Genomic DNA, 18,719 nt, shown 5'->3' with positions numbered 1-18,719 from the left:
AAAGTTACTTTCTGAAATCCAACTTAAATATCTAACAAAGTTTCGATTCTCCCAAACTTAAGCTGCTCGAATCATTTACCTGGGGCTGTGAAATGACAGAGGTTGCCGTAGACGCAGTAGCCATGACAGCTCTAGAGCTGTGAGCAGTGATCAGGCCCCAGCACTCCAGTGCCAGACACAGGAGCCAATTCTTGTGGCTGCTGATCAAATCACAGTCATGCTAGACGAAGTGGGGACCTGGAAAAGGAAAGGAACACCCACAGTTAGTATAAGCGGACCAGCATATAAGAGTAAAGCACCACGGGCCAAAGGAAGCAAAACTTTTATACCAAGTACAAAATATTAGTCTCATAACACTAGGAACCCACAGAGCGGATTTGACTTCTAAAAGTTATGACTTTTGTATCATTTGTAGAAATGCTAGTAAGTGGGTATATTTTCCTAAGTTTAAGCTCAACTCGGTACCAGCTAGATATTCTGGAGAGGCAGCATAAGTTTGAGGAGAAAGGAAAAGTGAACAGGAGGAAAAGCTATTTTGCCTTTAAATAATAAGAAAAGAAAAAAATAATGAATCATCTACATTTGACAGAATTTGAGGCAGACTTTTTTTCACTCATTTCAAACACCTGAGAGTTTGAAAGATTAGACAACATATGCATAGCCAAGAAGACAGAGAACCAAGACCCCAACCAAGACCAGCAGTCAGTCTCCTTCTCTCCCAGGGAAGGGATATGAAGAGCATGGGGTGTTTTTAAACAAAAATTTCAGGAAGTCCTAAAGACAGAAGAATGTAATTCGGATAGCCTGCAGTTACCCTCTGACACAGAACCCCAGGCTCCCCTCATCAATATAAAACTGGAATTATGTGCCTCTTAATTTGATGTAAGTTTTATATCTAAAATATCTAATAAACACAGTTTTTTAATTTTATATTTTGCAGGAGAAAGGAGCTAAAACTGCTTTACCTTTGAGCATCTGAGATATGTTTTAACACTTTTGTTGAAGTACCCTTCATAAAACAGCATATGGTTACTACCTTTGCCAAACACAAGGAGCAAACCATGTTCTTTTAGAGGTATAAATCAGTATTCTTGGGATTGATGTCTCAAAATTACATCTAAGAAACCCACTTACTTCTCAATTTATTTGCAAAGCTGCATAAATCATGGGATAACTAGGCAAGACAACAGAAAGACAATACCCAGCAGAGTAATAAACCCATTCGCTTTCTAGAAGAGTACGCTGGTTCACTTAGACACACTAGTCTCTGCTTCGCCAGAGTCCCAGATGGTCAACTATAGCATTGCCCAAGAACTTTGAAAGAAAGACACACTTCTATGAACTCCAAGTACTTGATATCTTTCCTGCAATTCTTCCAAACTGTCATCAACCTAACTTTACATTTCCTTTGCTGGAACTCCCAAATTGTTCCAGCCACAAAAAACCAACCTAATGTGGGTTTACTCCCCTGGCATCAGGTTCTCCAGCTGCCTTTAGGTCATCATTATTGAACCTTCCTTTCTTCTTTTTCATTCTCCTCAGCATCTCTTGTTATCTACAACATCTTCCTAAACCATAAAACTACCTCAGTGCTTTTTGTATGTATAGGTTTTTCATCAGTTTATTCACTGGACCATTCATGCACTCCCCTATGGTCACCAGGCTGAATTACATCCTTATCTTTCCCCTATAATTCAGATCATATATACAAAATACAGACACAAAAATTCATTAAACTAGAAAGTAGAACAGGGGATATGGGGGGCTGGGAGGAGGAAGTAATGCGGTGTATTTCAGAATGGTAGAGGTTCAGCTTGGGCTGAAGAAAAAGTTCTGAAAATGGATATTGGTGGCAGCTGCACAACACCGTGAGTGTAGCTGTTGCTGCTGAAATGTATACTTAAAAATGGCTAAAACAGTACCTTTCACGTTATGTACATCTTACCACCAAAAAAAGGGTGAAAGAAAGGGTCCTGAAAATAAGGAATGATATGAAAACTAATATAAAAAGTACAGTCTAAAATTATATGTAGACTAGCTTTAAAAGAACAGAAAATGTAGACAAGTCAAAGTGGATGAGCAAGGATCGTGGGCAATTAAAAGCATACTTCAGGAGGGATCGGGGATGTAGTTCAAGGGTACAGCATGTGCCCCGCTTAAGGAAGCTCTGGGTTCCAATCACAGCACCACAAGAAAAAAAAGTACAATTTTAGGAAAAGTACAATTCCCAAAAAAGAAAGCTATAGAGGTTTACTCTTTTTTCCCAGATGACTAGAGAAGTGATTGACTGGGTTTGAAAATCAGTTCTAGAAACTACAGGTTGATCCTACTAATGCTAAAATGTCCAGAAACTGTACTGGAAAGACATCAAGATGGGACGTTTAAAAACAGACTAAAACACTACATTCTTCATGAGACACTGCAATTGAATGTACAGAAAATAAACAGATGAGAACCCAATAGACCTGGAGTGATGCCTTCATTTCAAAGGGATGAGGGTTGGAGGAAACTAGGCCAGGAGAGAATTGGGTACCTTTAAAATACACTCTTTTAAGGGGTTTCTGGCACCAAAAGCAAACCAAAATCAAAGTAAGTCATCTCTAACTACATTTGCTCCTGATTTACATACGGCAGTGAAGAAGACTTCAGCAAATATAAAAGAAAAGAATGCCGCTAGCTCGCTTCCATGGAGCATGGAGGGCAGCCACGCCAAAGGACAATAACTTTGCTAATAACTGAGAGCCACACCAAATACCTACAAGAAAGTCTAGTGTGAAGCAAACTTCTATTTGATTACTTCTGGTGTGGATGTTGGCTTCCTCCCCAGGCCTCACAGAAAGATGAATTTCTAATTAGTAAATGAATCTACTACAAACTCAGCCTTTTTACTTTTTCATTTTTCTGGACCTCAGACAAGCAGTGACTCTTACAAGTTTCCTAAAAAAAAAACACCAGGCAATACCTGATACTGAATGTGCAAAAGATTTCATCTCCAAGAATAAACAAGAGGAAAATTCAAATCTACCAGACCAATACAACATATTATTATACTTTGAAATAAGGGAAGACTTGAGAATCAGAGAAAATATTTATTTAAGTCATATGCACATGACCTAAAAGAGAAAACTTCAGAACATGTCTAGTTCATGTTCTTAAAATTGCTGAGGAGACAGGAGTATCTTTAAATGTAGGATGGACATGAAAAGAATTATCTGAGATCAGAAAAAGAACTTCCACTAGTCAAAAAGAGAAAAAAAAAATCTACATTTCAAACGTGAATAAAGACAGTCAATAAAAGCAGAAAATAAAATCAGTCTTGTTTTTCTCCAGTGCTGGAATCCGTTTCCTGTGCCACATGCCTTCCTTTTTCTTATCTTCCTCCCTGTTTTGTAGGCAGGAACAAATGAAGACTTAACAACAGGAACATCAAGAAAAAGATACTTTGTTCACAGTTATTCCTGGCAAAATTGCACAGGGAGAGCCCTTTGTGACAGGCAAGAAGACCTCACAGGTCCCCATCACAGCACACCTGTCCACTGGATGTTCTGAGAGCAGATTTCGGTATTGAGTTTGAGACTGAATAAGTAACAAACACACAGAAAACTAAAGAAATATCAAAGGAATGGTTAATCAATGGCAAACAAAACCTCAGAAGAGGAAAAGGATTCGTAGAACTCTTCAAACATAGCTCAGGTATAAATGGTATTAACACACTCATCATCAGAGTAACAAGGAACACAGTAACAAGTCCCGACCTAAATATTAGGACTGCGAGGTATAGCACAGAAGTAGAGATGCCATCACATTCTTCCCCATAGGAAATGTACCTATTTACAATTTATAAATCAAAAATTAGAAATAAAAGTTTTGAATTTCACAACGCATAAATATTTCAAAACAACATATTTTGTGATTTTTTTAAAAATACAAACCTTAGAAAAGATGCACACATCAAATGGGGCAGCTCACACAACTGAAAGTGGTAAGCTAGTGAAGGCAAAATATGAAAGGAATAAGGACTCTTTTTTTCTTAACAAGCCTCATGGAGCTACTTAACAGGTTAAATTATAAACATTTATAAATTTGATTTTAAAAATTACAGAGAATATCACTCCTAAAGCTAAAAATTTGAAACTACAAAAGGCAAATGTACAACTGCAAAAACCCAAGTTCATGCCTAGAAGGCTAGATTAGGTAAAAGCACATGCACTTACCATAATGAAATCTATTGCATTCTATTAAAGGTATAGGAACAAAGGCTTGACATACTACTTGGCATACTTGAAAAGTACAAATGGAACCAAAAATATTAAACAATAAAAATAAGCTTTTCTAACTCCTACCTCAGAAAAAAAACAAAACAAAAAAAAATTTCTGATTTAAAAACCAGCAAAAGACTTGAGTTGATTAGGATGATCATCATAAAAATTAAAGACAAGCTAACAGGCAGAAAATTAACACTATCAAAGATATGGAAGAAGTGGAACCTCTATGCACTATTGGTTAGATGATAAAAAGTGTGATTGAACTGGAAAACAATATAGTTTTTCCTCTAAAAGGTAAGTATTGAACGACCATATGATCCATCAATTTCATTTCTGATATATTCCCAAGTGAATTAAATGGATCTCAAAAAGCTTGTTATATACCCATGTTCCTATGGTATTATTTATGTAGCCAAGAGGTAGAAGAATCCAAGGTGTCCAGTAATGAATGACAATATATAAACAAAATGTGGTATACATTTGCAAAGGAATGTATTTAGCCTTGAAAAGGAAATTGTGATATACGCTAAAACATGAGTGAATCTTGAAAACACTATCCTAAGTGAGATAAGCCAATTGCAAAAAGACAAACATTATGAGTCTGTCTAGCTAGGAGATACTTAGAATAGCCAAATTTACAGAGATAGAAAGTACCATAGTGATAAACAGGAACTAAGGAAAGGAAGAAAGAGAATTGCTTAATGAGCAGAGTTTTAGATAGAACTCTTAGGAGGAAAAGAATCTGGACACTAGTGTCATTCTACAGTTTGAATGTTTCCTTCAAAAGTCCTTTAAATGTCAGATCTTTGTTCACAGTTATAATACCAGCTACTTGGAAGGGTGGGCAGGAAGATCACAAATTCAATGCTGGTTTGAGGAACTTAGGGGGTCGCTGTCTCAAAATAATAAAAATAGATGTAGAGACAGTTCAGTGATAGGAGTGCCTTTGGCATCAATCCCTAGCTCTCCAAAAAGGAAAAAGGTTTTGGACTAGAAATTTAATCTCCAAATGTGCAGATTAATGATGGTATTTGTTTCTGCGTTATTTGAAAAGTAATTAGGATTGGATGAGGGTAGGGCCCCTGTGATGGCACTCTCAGCTTCATAAAAAGAGGGGAGGAGATCAAAGCCAGCACACCTGCTCTTTCTCCTCATGGGATACCTTTTGCTATGGTATGAAGCAGCCAGAAGGCTCTCATCAGATACTGGACTCAGAGCTATGAGCCACCAAACCTCTACTCTTTATAAATCACTAGGACTCCAGTATTTGATTAGAGCACAGAAATAAACTAAGACACTGCCCAACAATCTGACTATACTAAACATTACTGAGTATACACTATACATTTATTTATTAAGTGTATAGTCACTTAATAAATTTTATATTATGCATATATTATCACAGTTTTGTTAGAAAGAGAAAAAAGCTTGGTTCTTCCAGGAAAAACATACAGTAAGTGATCAACAACTAAAACATTAACTTTAAATTACTTAGACTTTATGGAGAAAAAAAATTAGGTAGAGAAAAACACCAAATCAAAATAGAAAAAATTGGACTGAATATAACATCGACACGGCCACAACAGACAATAAAACAAAGGAACAATTTTCAAGACTTTGTCAGAAATATGGAACACAAAAGCTCTACATTTGGCCAACTTGTCACTTACTTGCAATCAGCAAAAACAGGGCACTTTCCAATATAAAGCAAATAAAATCTAATCAATGTCATAGTACAACCACTCGTGTTGAATCTCAGAAATGGGCTCAGGAGAGCTCTGGCAGAGGCAGCCTATCAATTCATATAGACACAAAATCTCAGTGATAAAAATGGTGGAAAAATGCAGTTATAAGTATTTTTCAAAGCTATAAAGTTGAAATCAATATAACTAATAAGCTGAAGTGAAAACCAAAAAAAAAAAAAAAAAAAAAAAATCACCAGAAAAAGAAAAAATTTTCACTTGTAGAGAAGAGGCAATCAGCACTTTTTTATTTCTAAAGTTAACAAAAATCACACTGTGGTTAAAGACCAAAGAAGAAAGGGAATGGGGACCAGGGTGTCAAAGGAACAGCTACACTAATCCCTCCCTGTCACTATTGCTCAGAACGGTGGTGACACCAGTGGCCCAGCTGGGGCAGAAGAGTAAGGGATCAGAGTCCATTTGCTTCACGTGCAGGGTTAAAACAAAGAAATCAGAAAACCACCTGAGAAACCAAACATTTCTCATGCTTCATTTTAAAATTCCAGCTTCACCTGTGGCTAAAGAAATTGTCCTCCTCTTCTCAGAATATCTGACCTAAGATCTTGCTTCAATATACTCATAAAAAGACAATGAATATTTCATGTTCTTAACACTTTCCCAGTTTTTCCATGTGCTACTCCAACTTTTCAATCCAACTCTCTATGATACATCTGGCCTAAGAGTTTCTCATTCTTTTTCTGTATGGCACAAAGCTGATACATTCAAAGGAACAAACACAGCCAGCCCACCCTGCTGATGCTGACTACAGAAAAAGAAACACAACCAACACATTTGCACTCCTTCACTTGTATCTTACCAGTTCAGATTCTAGTACACTGCAAACTCTGCAAACTGGAACAACGAATCAAAGTCCTAGAAACTCACTCTACTGACTGGAGACGGAAAGGAAGGTATATAGTTTCCACTTCAGAAGTTCATCATGGGAAATGAGTTCTAAAATATAACTAGGAATTGTAAAGTTTGATTTATGGAATAATCCCAGAACTGTGGTTATTACAATGCCAAAGGATGTTTTGGCCAAACCCACTTGTCAGGGTAAAACCAATTTGTATCATTATGCTTAGACAGCAGAGAGTCTCTACTCTAGACATACTATATCATACTATATCAAGAAGGATCTAGAACTACAGATTCCTGAGCTAGAGAAAATGAAATTTAAGTGAATGGAACCAATCATGAGAGAGTGAGAAAAGAAGGGATGAGATTTTCTTAAAATAAAGACAACTAAAAACAATCTTGAAAATAAGACAGAGCAGTTCCTCTTTGGGTAAGAGACAGACACTGCTCTGTTTCTTTCCATAGTCAAAGACTGCAATGTCTAAACCTTTGATCTAGTATCTACATGACTCCTACCCATTTTCAGAGGACACAAAAAGAATACTGAATGGATGGGAATTAGGATTTCCAGGGTGGGGAGAGTGTACCATACCTAAAGGATACGGTAGTACAGTTCTACGGTATTGTGGAATGTTTAAGAAGAGAATCACTGAACCAAGGTGGAGTGATTTCAGTCCATAGTTTTCAGGACAAGGAGAATTATAACCTCAGTAACCAAGTCTCAGGCAAGCTTGGCTCTTCTAACCACAGCGGACGGAGGAGACTTGGAAGATGAGAATAATGCATCTAACATCAGAAGTGGTTCTGGGACGGACCACAATAAAAAGCATGTGTATGTTCATATTGGAAGTGAGGGAAAAGGAGAGACTGAATGCAGTGGGGACAGAGTATCAAAATAGCTGCTCAGAATACAGAAGTCTGTGGCTGTGGCAAGAACAGCAGATTCAGCCTAGACTAGGAGTTTTCAACGGCAGAGTGTTCTGTTGAAAGGCATCCTTCATTACTTATAATTTCAAGTGGCTTCAAATTCAAGAGTGTTTGGGGAAAAAATACCTCAAAATCAATTTAGGGTGTTTGAATAAAAAAGTGATTTCAAAAGTGTACTTCAGTGTAGTAAAATTATATCTGAAAGACAATTTTCTGATGCATTAGTTTGTATACAAGGTAGGAAAATAAGCACTCAAAAATATTTCCTACATAAATGCAATTGCTACAGTACTTCGGGAATGTACTGAGGATATATATTTGTTTGCATAATGTGCATCAAGATCCTAAAATATAGCCGGATAGTGGCACACGTCTGTAATCCCAGCACTCTGGGAGGCTGAGGCAGTACTGTAAGTTTGAACTTAGTTTGGGGCAACTTGGCACAATCCTGTCTCTAAACAAATAAACGAACATCAAATAAATACATATGGAGTTAGGAATGTACACATGATAAGAAATATATCCAGAATATACAAAGAACTTTATAACCCAATAATAAAAGAGACAAATAAGTTAATTTTAGAATGATAAAATATCTGAATCGACATTTTCCTAAAAATTTTACAAATCACCAATAAGTAAATGAAAAGATACTCAGTAACACTGGCCATTAGGGAAACTCAAATCCACAATAAAGTACCACTTTATGATCACTAGGACAGTTATATGTAAAAAGAGAGTTAATAACAAGTGTCGGTGACTATGCAAAGAAGGTGAAACTCTTAGACACTACTGGTGGAAAATGTAAAATGGTGCAGCCACCATGAAAAATAATAACAGTTCCTCAAAATATTAAACATAGAATTTCCATGTGACCCAGTAATCCATTCCTATACCCAAGAACTGAAAATATATTTCCATACAATAATTCCTCCAAGAATAGTCATACAAGAAATTTTCAAAACCATCAAAGAATGGAAACAATCGAATCATCTATCTATAGCTAAGTGCATATATGATACTTCTAAAAAACACAATATTATTGAGCAATAAAATAATGTTGCAATGATAAATTTTACAGCATGTCTGCACCTTAAAATCATTATGTCAAGTGAAAGAAGCTAGTTACAAAAGGTCACACAAGCCATCTATTTAAAAATGTCTAGAATATATGAAATTTTCTATAAGACAGAATGTGGTTTTCTTTCCCCTCACTTCCACCACTATGAACATACACATGCCTTTTATTGTGGTCCATACCAGAACTACTTCTGATGTTAGACGCATGCATTATTCTTAGAAGGACTCATTTTCCAAGTCTCCTCCATCCGCTGTGGTTAGAAGAGCCAAGCTTACCACTAACCACCTGTTTTCCAGCAGTTTGGAGGAGAAGAAATAGAGAATAACTGATAGTGCAGAGTTTCTTTTTGAAAGATAAAAATTTTCTACACCTGTTTATGGTAATAATTGTTAACTAAATATACAAAAGCCTCCCGGATTTTATACTTTAAAAGACTGAGCTATGTGATATATACATTATATCTCAAAACTGTTGAGAAACATAATCAACAAAAATAATAGGGCTTACCACAAAGGTAATATTTTTTTAAAAGTTAAGAAAGAAAGTACACTATTTTGAGGTTCTTATGTCATACATAAAGAAGCATGCCTAAAAGTTGTCTAGAATGAATTAGTACCATAAGTATAAATACTTAATTAACCACTAACCACAAGATAATCATTTAATATACCAATAAGATAAAATAAAATCATAAAGTATACCAAATTCCAAAGAAAAATGGAATAAACAACAAAATATCAGACTTAACCATAACCATATCGAAACATATATGCACATATTAAATGTAAGTGATCTAAGCAACCTAAATAAAAGGTAGAGTTTTAGACTGATAAAGCAGGAAGATTCAACTATAGAACCATACTTTAAATATTAAGACACAAATAGTTCAAAAATAAAAGAGTAGTAAAACATATACCACACTCATACTAAACAAAATACAGTTGAAGTACCTTTATTATAGTATCTGACAAAGCAGACTTCAGAGAAAAACTTACTATAAAGGATAAAGAAAGACACTTCATAACAACAACGGGTCTATTCATCAAGATGATGTAACAATTCTAAAAGCTTATGCATCTAATAACAGACTTTCAAAATACACAAGTAAAAATTGATGACTGGAAAAAAGAACAAATCCACAATTATAGCCAGAGTTCAATACCCCTGTCATTAGTCGACAGAACAGAAAATTAACAAGGATAGGAAGAATTTGTACAACATAGCCAACTTAATCTAAATGACATATGGAACACTCACCACAGCACCAGCAAAATACACATTTTTCTCAAGTGCAAAAGAAATTTATATCAAAACAAGTCATAGTTTGGGATATAAAACACATTTTAAAACACATTTAAAATTTAAAAGGATTTGTATCATGCAAAGTATGTTCCTTGATCACACTTGAATTAAATTAGAAGTCAGTAACAAACATTTCTGCAAGATTTCCAAATACTGTAAAACTAAATAACATATATCTAAAATATTTTACAATTCAATGAAATTAAAAAGTATTTTTAATTGAATGCAGATGAAAATAAAATATATTAAAATTTGAGGCCATGCAGTACCGAAGAGGAAACTTATGACATTAAATACCAATAGTAGGAAAAAAGAAAAGTCAAATAAATAACTTCATCTTTTGCCATCAAAAACTAGAAAAAGATAATCTTGTCTCACCATCCTAGCCAGGAAAAAGAGAGACAAAGCACAAATTAATATCAGGAATGAAAGCCCATCACTGCTGATTCCACAGACATTAAATTTTAGGATAATAAATGATAGAGACAGTACAGTATGAACATAAACATAGGCTAATGAAACATAACAGATAATTCAGTCATAAACCTACTTGCCATAGGTAAAATAGGCTATTCAGTAGAGTAAGGATGTCCTTTTTATCCTCTACTTTTAAATATGAAAGTATAATTTGAGTTATGCTAAAATTATTTGATAGTCACATTCCCCAAAAATATTTTTATTCAGATCTCAGGATATACAAAAGTTCACTCAAAATGTTAAATTGAGAGCTACAAAACTTTGAGAAGAAAACATAAGAGAAGCTTTGTATCATGAAGCAAACAGCTTTCTTTGCCCTGTGACCCTGCAATGAGGTCTGAAAGTAACAGAACTTACCAACCATGGGCTAAGCCCTCCAAAACTGTGAACCAAAGTAAGCTTTTCCTTTTTTATAAGTTAAAAAATCAGAAAAAAAATTTAGACTTAAGGTACAAACAGTTTTCTTAAGATCCCAAAAGCATGATCTCTGAAGCACAAATTTAAAAACTGGACTCCATAAAAATTAAAAACGTATGTTCTTTGGAAGACACAGTTAAGTAAAAGTAAAGGCAAGCCATAAACTGGGAGAAAATGCTTTCAAAGCATTTATCTGTTAAAGGACTCATATTTAAAGTATGAAAGAAATTTCAAAATTTTGCAAGAAACCAGATGCATTTTTAAAAAGGGGCAAATGATTTCCACACTTCAAAGATAATATGCAGATGGAAGATAAGCTCAGAAGAACAAATAGGAAAATATATGTTAAAACCAAATAAAATACCAATACATATCTATTAAAATGAATAAAATTAAAAAGAATATAAAATTAAAAGAATATTGGTAAGGATACAAAGATTCTGCAACCCTCACAGATTGATGTGGGAGTGTAAGATGGGATCAGCTTAGAATACAGTTCTTTAAATATTAAGAATGTATTTAACATCCATTCAGCTATTTCACTCCTGGATATCTACAGAAAAGAAAGTATATGTCTATACAAAGAATTAAGCACACAAGTATTTATAGTAGCCTTATCTGTAATAGTCCAAAACTGGAAAACAGCTAAAATTCCAACTTATAAATTAGTAGACAGACAAATTCTTATACAATCAAACAATGAAAACAGCAGTAGAAATAACTGAATTATTAATATGTACAATAGCATATATCAGTCTCAAAGTAATTAAGCCAAGTAAAAGAAGCTGACAAAACACAGAACTTACTACAAATGATTGCATTAATACTATAGAAAATTCAAACTAATCTCTAAAGAACAAAAAAAGCAGTGATTGCCTAGAAATCCAAAGGAAGAGCTGATACAAGGAACAGATCTCAAAAGAACTGGAGAAAATTTGGAAGGTGATGTATTTGTTCACTGTCTTGACTGTGATGAATCAAAGGTACATTCATATGTCAAAACGTATTAACTACATACATTAAATGTTTATATATGTCAATAAAATTTTACTAAAAGAAAACATCATAATGTTAAAATGCTATTTTATAGATTGTTAAAGGCAGAATTTTAGTAACAGTCTCCTTAAATGGAAAACCTGACAGTATGAAAATCTGACCACTAATCATGAACTAATATTTTTTTTAAAAAAGCATATGCTTGTAACAAAGCATGGGAAACCCAAGGCAGGGTGTTTGAAACTGAGACAAGGAAGATGTCTGCATTAGAGGGAGCACATCAGCTAGGAGGAATCTAGCAGCAAAGGATAAACAGGAGATAATTACAATGATAATTGTAAATGTGTGTTGCACAGTGAGAAGCCTGTGAATAGTAACATCTCAAAAACCATGAGCACACTTAGCATTTACATCTTAGTCTCTAAATATCATTCTAAGCTCTCTGAAGAAATGTCTGGGTCAAGTGGTCAGGCCAAGTGTCTTAGTTATTTTTTGTCCTTGAGACACAATATCACACACCCACAACTTTAAGGAAGAAAGGTTTCTTTAGGCTCACAGTTTGTAGAGATTTTAGTCTATAGTGAATTGGCTCCAAGGCAGAGCAGCATGCCCTAGTTATTGTTACAGGCAGCTGAGCTAGTTAGAAATATGATAGGCAGTCAGACAGGGATAGGCCCTCCAGGAAGCCAGCACAGAGGACCAAATGTGTTGTGACCCTGGAGGAGACACACAACTCTTGCTGTGGGCCAGACCTCAAAACAGAAGGCAGAACAAATGCAATCACATCCTAAGTGATTAGGGATTAGGTATGGATCACCTTGAGAAGTCAGGAGTTACCATCTCAACCCCTACAGGAAGAGTCACTGATTTGTAAGAATACTCACTTGCTACTTGACTCTATTTCTTATTTGTCCCTAATTTGGTCAATTCTACAAGAACAATTAATCTGACTGGCTGAGCATAGTTCTGTTCCACCTCATGCCCATCTGTCTTGCAAGTGCCCAGTTTTCCCCACTTTAGACCCACCTTTCCCCATGATTTTACTCTATAAAAATAGAGTAAAAGACACATTCTTTGACAAGCCATTTGGGACTCCTGTCTCTCTCTCAGACAGAAGTTTTATTTCTCTCAATAAATATTTCTGCTCTTAATCTTTATTGTTCCTAAAATTCATTCTTCGATTTTAGAGAACACGAACTCATACCAGACATATAGTAGGTTGGGAATTTCATTCCCTTATATCATTATGAACACATGAGACTTTGGGGGAAACATCTAAATGTAAGTCATAACATCCCATTCATGGTCCCGAAAAGACTCATGCACATCCCTTTATGAAAAATGCATTTTCATAAACGTCCATCGCTAAGAGTTACTAAAGTCTTAACAGTTTTAGCATTGTTAAAAAGTCCAAGTTCATAGTGTCCTCTGAGATTTAAGGCAAACTTTTTTGTGCACCCCTGTAGAAATTAAAAAGAAAGTTAAACACCACCTACATATAGGTAAACATTCCAATAAAAAAGAGAGAAATGGGAAAGATAGAAACAAATGAGACTAAAGTAAGATAGCAGGGCCAATATTAAGACTTGTAGTTCATGTCAAATACCTGGGGAAATCCATGGCTAAATGTGAACTCTAAAAGGTTTGGGCACTCATGCCCTTATGGTGCTAACAGCAGTTGTAGCCTTCATGGCCCTTTCTCTTGGGCCAGCTTTGCTGCCTCCCTGTAGCTTTACTCTGATGTTCCATTTTCCTGGCTTTTCTAACATCTTGTGGTTTCCTCTGTACTTTTGTTTTCACTCTCACAGCTTCACACACTGCCCTCTCAGTGGCACAAGGCCTGCCTCACAGGACTTCTAAAATCTGGGTAGAAGCCTTTCTAATCCCACAACTTTTGTATTCAAAAGTTCACCAGATGGATGATGCCAAGGTCTGCTACCTGCTGTCTTGGTTGCAACCATCTGTGAGTACCAGGATAGCTGAGCACTATAAACTGAATCCTGAGGAACAAATTCCCTAGTAGCTGCCATTTTGAAACATGGTAGCTTGGGGCTCTCTTCTCAAAGCCAAGTTTTTATCTCTCCAAGTTTGAACCGTGAAAAGGGTGTGGCCCTGCTAGTTTTTCACATTTCTTCAGGAATTTTTCCCATTGTCCTGTTTCAAAGTATAGTACTTGGGGTTTTTTTTTTTAATGCTAATATTTTAGCAACAAAGCTCTCTTCTACTGTATCCTTGCAGACCCAAATTTTACCTAAGATTCCCTTTTGGCCAAACTCAGAACTTTTAAATCATTCTGCTGAGCTATTGGCACTTCACTGGCATTGAAAAGTTGACTAAAAGCCCCCAAGAACTCACACCACAGCCTAAATATTTGGCTGCCTAGAAATTTGCTCACCCACATTATTTAGTCCACCACCCTTAATCTTAGTTATCAACAAAGTCTCTGGACATGGGCAAAATACAAACAAATTTTGTACCAGGGAATAACACTTATGGCCTGAGTCCAGCTGCTAATCTTCTTCCCAACTGAATCTTCTTGAGCCTGGTCTCTTCCATCTGCATTACTGTCAACATTCTGGTCTTCTAAGCTCTGACCAGAATCTCCTACCAAGCTCCACTCACATCATTTTAGCACTGCTTCTCAAAGATGTCACAAGCTGGGTCTGAGGGGCCCAGATGCTGAAATAAGGAATTTAGTGTACTCCTTTAACATAAGTATGTAGGTTCTCTGATTCCTGTCATGGAAAAAGAATTTTCAGAATGTGTCAGTAAAACAGGAATGAGAAGGATTTGTTAGAGGCAGGTATAGGATGCACTCACGAGCAACACGTGGGTAGTCAAAGACATGAAGAGTAATATAGCTGGGAACTAGGAATCTTTTATGTGTTTCGAGGAGTGAAAATCTGTGGAATTCAAAACTCTACAGTCTTAGTGTTAGTCTTAGTCTTAGTCTTAGTCTTAGTCTTAGTCTTAGTCTTAGTGGGTGGGAGAGGATGGCTTACCTAATGAGATAATGATCTATTCCTATGAGAAATGCCAAAAAAATGATCCTTTCATGGGTAGACCCATATGCAGTTGAAGGGAAGTTCACCAGGGTTCTGTTTCAGAAGAAAAAAGAGTAAATAACCAAGTAAATGGGGATAGGCAGACCCATATGCAGTTGAAGGGAAGTTCACCAGGGTTCTGTTTCAGAAGAAAAAAGAGTAAATAACCAAGCTTGTGTTTTGAAGCTGCAATTTTTCTTTAAAGTACAATTTTTAAAATCTCGATTTCCTTTCTTCCTAGCTTTATTTCTTCTATTCAACCTCAAGCCACCATCTCTAAGCTTTTCCCAACTCCTCTCATAAATCAACTCAAAAAGTTTTTGAACCACACGGTCAAGTAGCATCAAAGCAATAATATCACTTCTGGTACCAACATTTGTTTTAGTTGCTTTTTAGTTGTTGAGACACTATCTCCAGAAAGATGAGGAGGAAAGGTTCAGTTTGGTTCACAGTTTGTAAGATTTCAGTCGACAGGTAGCTGGCTCCAAGGTCAGGTGGCATGTTATAGGAGCATGGCAGGACAGACAGAAGCAGAAAGACCAAGGGGAAGAAGACAGAAGAGATAGACTCTTCCGGCTATGCCCCCAGTGACTCCCCTCCTACAACCAAGTTTCATCTCCCAATACCACATTTAGCCATACATTCATCAGTGAGACAATCTACTGATGAGTATCACACATCCACAATCCAATCACTTCCTAAAAGTTCAACTAGTGAAGACATGGGTATTGGGGTTACATCTATATATAAACCATGACATCAGGCAAGCATATGATGGCTTGGAACATCACATGCAGAGTACACAGAGTTAAGGCAACAACTAACAATTATAAGAAGATGTTAAAATAACAGGAAAACTCATTCAAAAAGTACCCGCTAGATAAATTATTTAACTCTTTTAAAGAACAATTCATGAGTTCATTTTAGAACTCATGTATAAATTAATGGTATATATAAATTAATGGTTTAATTTTTAAAAATGGTTAGACCCAAATACTTCTCCACAAAATATCTATTAATTACAAATGGCAGAACAGTAACTTTTTAGTAGTGAAATCTGAAAGACATCACCTTAATCAAGTAATAAAAATAAACATCCACAGTAACAGCATAAATTATTATCATATGTCATAGGATAGAAGAAGATGATTACTTCTGTGATAATCTTGCCAAAGTTTTGAAATTTAAACTTAAGAGAAAACATCACAAAACCAAACTGAGAAATACTCTATAAAATAACTGGAATGTAATTTTGAAAAGATCAAAGTTATTAAAGCAAAACAACAACAATCTGAGAGAAATTACTCCATATTAAAGGAGACTGAGAAGAAACAGAACAACTAAACACAACATTAGATTTGGAACTGAATTTTTGCTATCAAGGATACTGTGACAACTTGAGAAAACTTGAATGACAGTAAAATAAAGTTCGCTTACTGATTTTGATAGTTACGATTTGATAATTTGCGTATGTAGAAGACTACTCTTATGTGTAAGAAATATAAAATATGTGAGGATGGGACCATCCTCATTTTTAAGAAAAATAAATTTTGTGAGAATGGGTGCTAGAGTATAAATGTGAACAATTCTAAATTGACTTGGTGAGATAAAAGTTTCATCACACTTCTATATGTCCTTGCAACCTTTCTGCAAATTTGAAAGCTGAAAGAGAAAAGAAACATGAAGAACAGAAAAAACAACTAAAATAAAATCTTTTTAAATGAAAGAAAATGTTCATGTGTCACTGCTAACTATAGAGTAAACATGCCCAAAACTATACTTTTTTAAAATGTGGGCATAAGTTATTGCAATAAATCACACTACTATCCCAGACACATAATGTGCCTGGTTTCACAGAAGACAGGAAAAGATGTCTCAGATAAATTGCAAAGTTTGACAGGCAAGTTGTCAGAAGTCAAAATAGGCCTTTTGAAAAAGGAGAAGTCTGGGCCACAGTAAACTGTGCAGGCAGCAACATACCGGCAAGTTTTGTCATTTTCAAAAGCTACCGAAATACTATAGCATTCGATACATTTACATTCAGTAAAATGAACGAAGGGGCAGATGCACCAGCCATGTCACCCTAAGCACTGCTTTTGTTTCCAGAAGACAGAAGAAATGGGACAAGGTGCTATGTTTTTTGAAGATAGCAAATTATGAATTTTCTCTGCCTACCAGTACAATAATCTCTCCCAGATGTTGTTCAGCCCACAATGTGCTATTCAAAAATATGAACTTTCAGTTTATTTCAAGAGCCAAATAAGAAATTGAATTTTCCTCACTAATCTCTAATTAAGAGATAAAAGAGAAAAAAAAAAAAAAAAACCTCAGTATATAACCTTAAGTCCAGAGACTTATAAAATCAACCCAAAGTTTTAAGGAGGAAAAGCTTGCTGAATGCAGCCCTGATATCTACTTCAGGATGGGAAAAATAATGAGACATTTCATTTCCTTTCCTTTTCTTCCTCCTACTATGCACCATTCTTCTTCAGAAAAATTCCTCTTGGCAATACCACTCTGACACAATAAATACAGAAGGGAACATAAAGAAAACTGGTATTGTGCCAAAGGATAAAATTATTCCCAGCTGGGCTATGTAGTTTCCTGAGAATTCATATGTATATGATTTTGTCAATGTGAAGAGTCAGTAAGGTTTCTGTCACTCTTTAATATAACAGTTCTATGGGGCACACTTCCAACGTGACTACTTTGTTGAGGAAACAGGAAAGTAAAATAAGGAAAATTAAATGATTCTCTATTCACAATCATTTAGTAACTATGATACCATGAGGAGGCAATTCTCTCACTTATATGAATGGTATTCTAACTCCTACTTTTTATTATAAAAACATTCCTAATATACTAGTGGGCACCTTTTAAAATAATTGCTGGGACTATTTACCAAGACAGAAGCAGAATATGGAAAGGGAAGGAGCCCTTTTTGATAAACTATGAAAAAAATAGTAAAACCACAAAAGCCACAAATCACCCATGCCTGACACACGACCTAAAAACCAACCAGAGACCTAAAAACAGCTGTGAGGCCCTATTTTAAAGACTTCTAAACATCAGCCTGAAAGATGCCATTCTACATGTCCAGAAAAACACAGAGGATATTCCAAAAATGCAGAGAATGGAGACTGTCATACAGATAATTTCTAGTTAATGTAAAAAGGGAATTGTTGACCACCCCAAAGAGATGCAGGATTAAAAAGTCAGAAATGAAATTATGGTAAAAAGATATCTGTTAAAAAAAAAAAACACCAATTTTACTAAACTGATATTACCTGTAAGAATTAGGAGAAGAAGAAACAACCCAACAGGATCAGGAGTTAAGAGGTTCTACCTGACTAAGAATTTCCGTGAGGCTTTGAAAAGAAGCAGTGTTAGTACGATTGCTCCTTTAAGTCTAACCATAGAGATAAAATAAGCAGGTGGTAAATATAAGTGCTTTATATTCCCAGATTTCCTAATTTTACAATACCTTAGTTTGGAGCTGCAAGAGACAAAATGTGTGTGCAATCCACTGCAGAACAGTAATCGCTGGAGATGGGGAAATGGGGGCGGGGGGCTACCTCTTCAAAAAACCACTCCAAATTCTCTGAGCAGT

The 18,719-nt window shown here is 35.6% G+C and overlaps 1 protein-coding gene across 7 annotated transcripts in view; it reads right to left on the bottom strand.

The window, feature by feature from the left end:
• The window catches only part of Lpar1 (lysophosphatidic acid receptor 1), a 147,264-nt gene that overhangs the window by 83,590 nt on the left and 44,955 nt on the right, over positions 1-18,719 (bottom strand). For 6 of the 7 annotated variants that reach the window (XM_013145878.3, XM_063260943.1, XM_013145877.3 and 3 more), the window contains one exon: positions 80-237. In XM_013145878.3, the coding sequence (XP_013001332.1) occupies positions 80-124 (45 nt within the window). In that variant the 5' untranslated portion in view covers positions 125-237. Of the gene's footprint in view, positions 1-79; positions 238-15,067; positions 15,164-18,719 lie in introns of all 7 variants that reach the window. The other variant, XM_063260923.1, reaches the window with a different exon arrangement.

This window comes from Cavia porcellus, unplaced genomic scaffold, assembly GCF_034190915.1.
Source record: "Cavia porcellus strain 051 isolate PalLab524CR breed Dunkin Hartley unplaced genomic scaffold, mCavPor4.1 scaffold_1, whole genome shotgun sequence".
NCBI lineage: Eukaryota > Metazoa > Chordata > Mammalia > Rodentia > Caviidae > Cavia > Cavia porcellus.
Note: the sequence above shows the minus strand (reverse complement) of the source record. Positions and strands in the feature narration are given on the sequence as shown.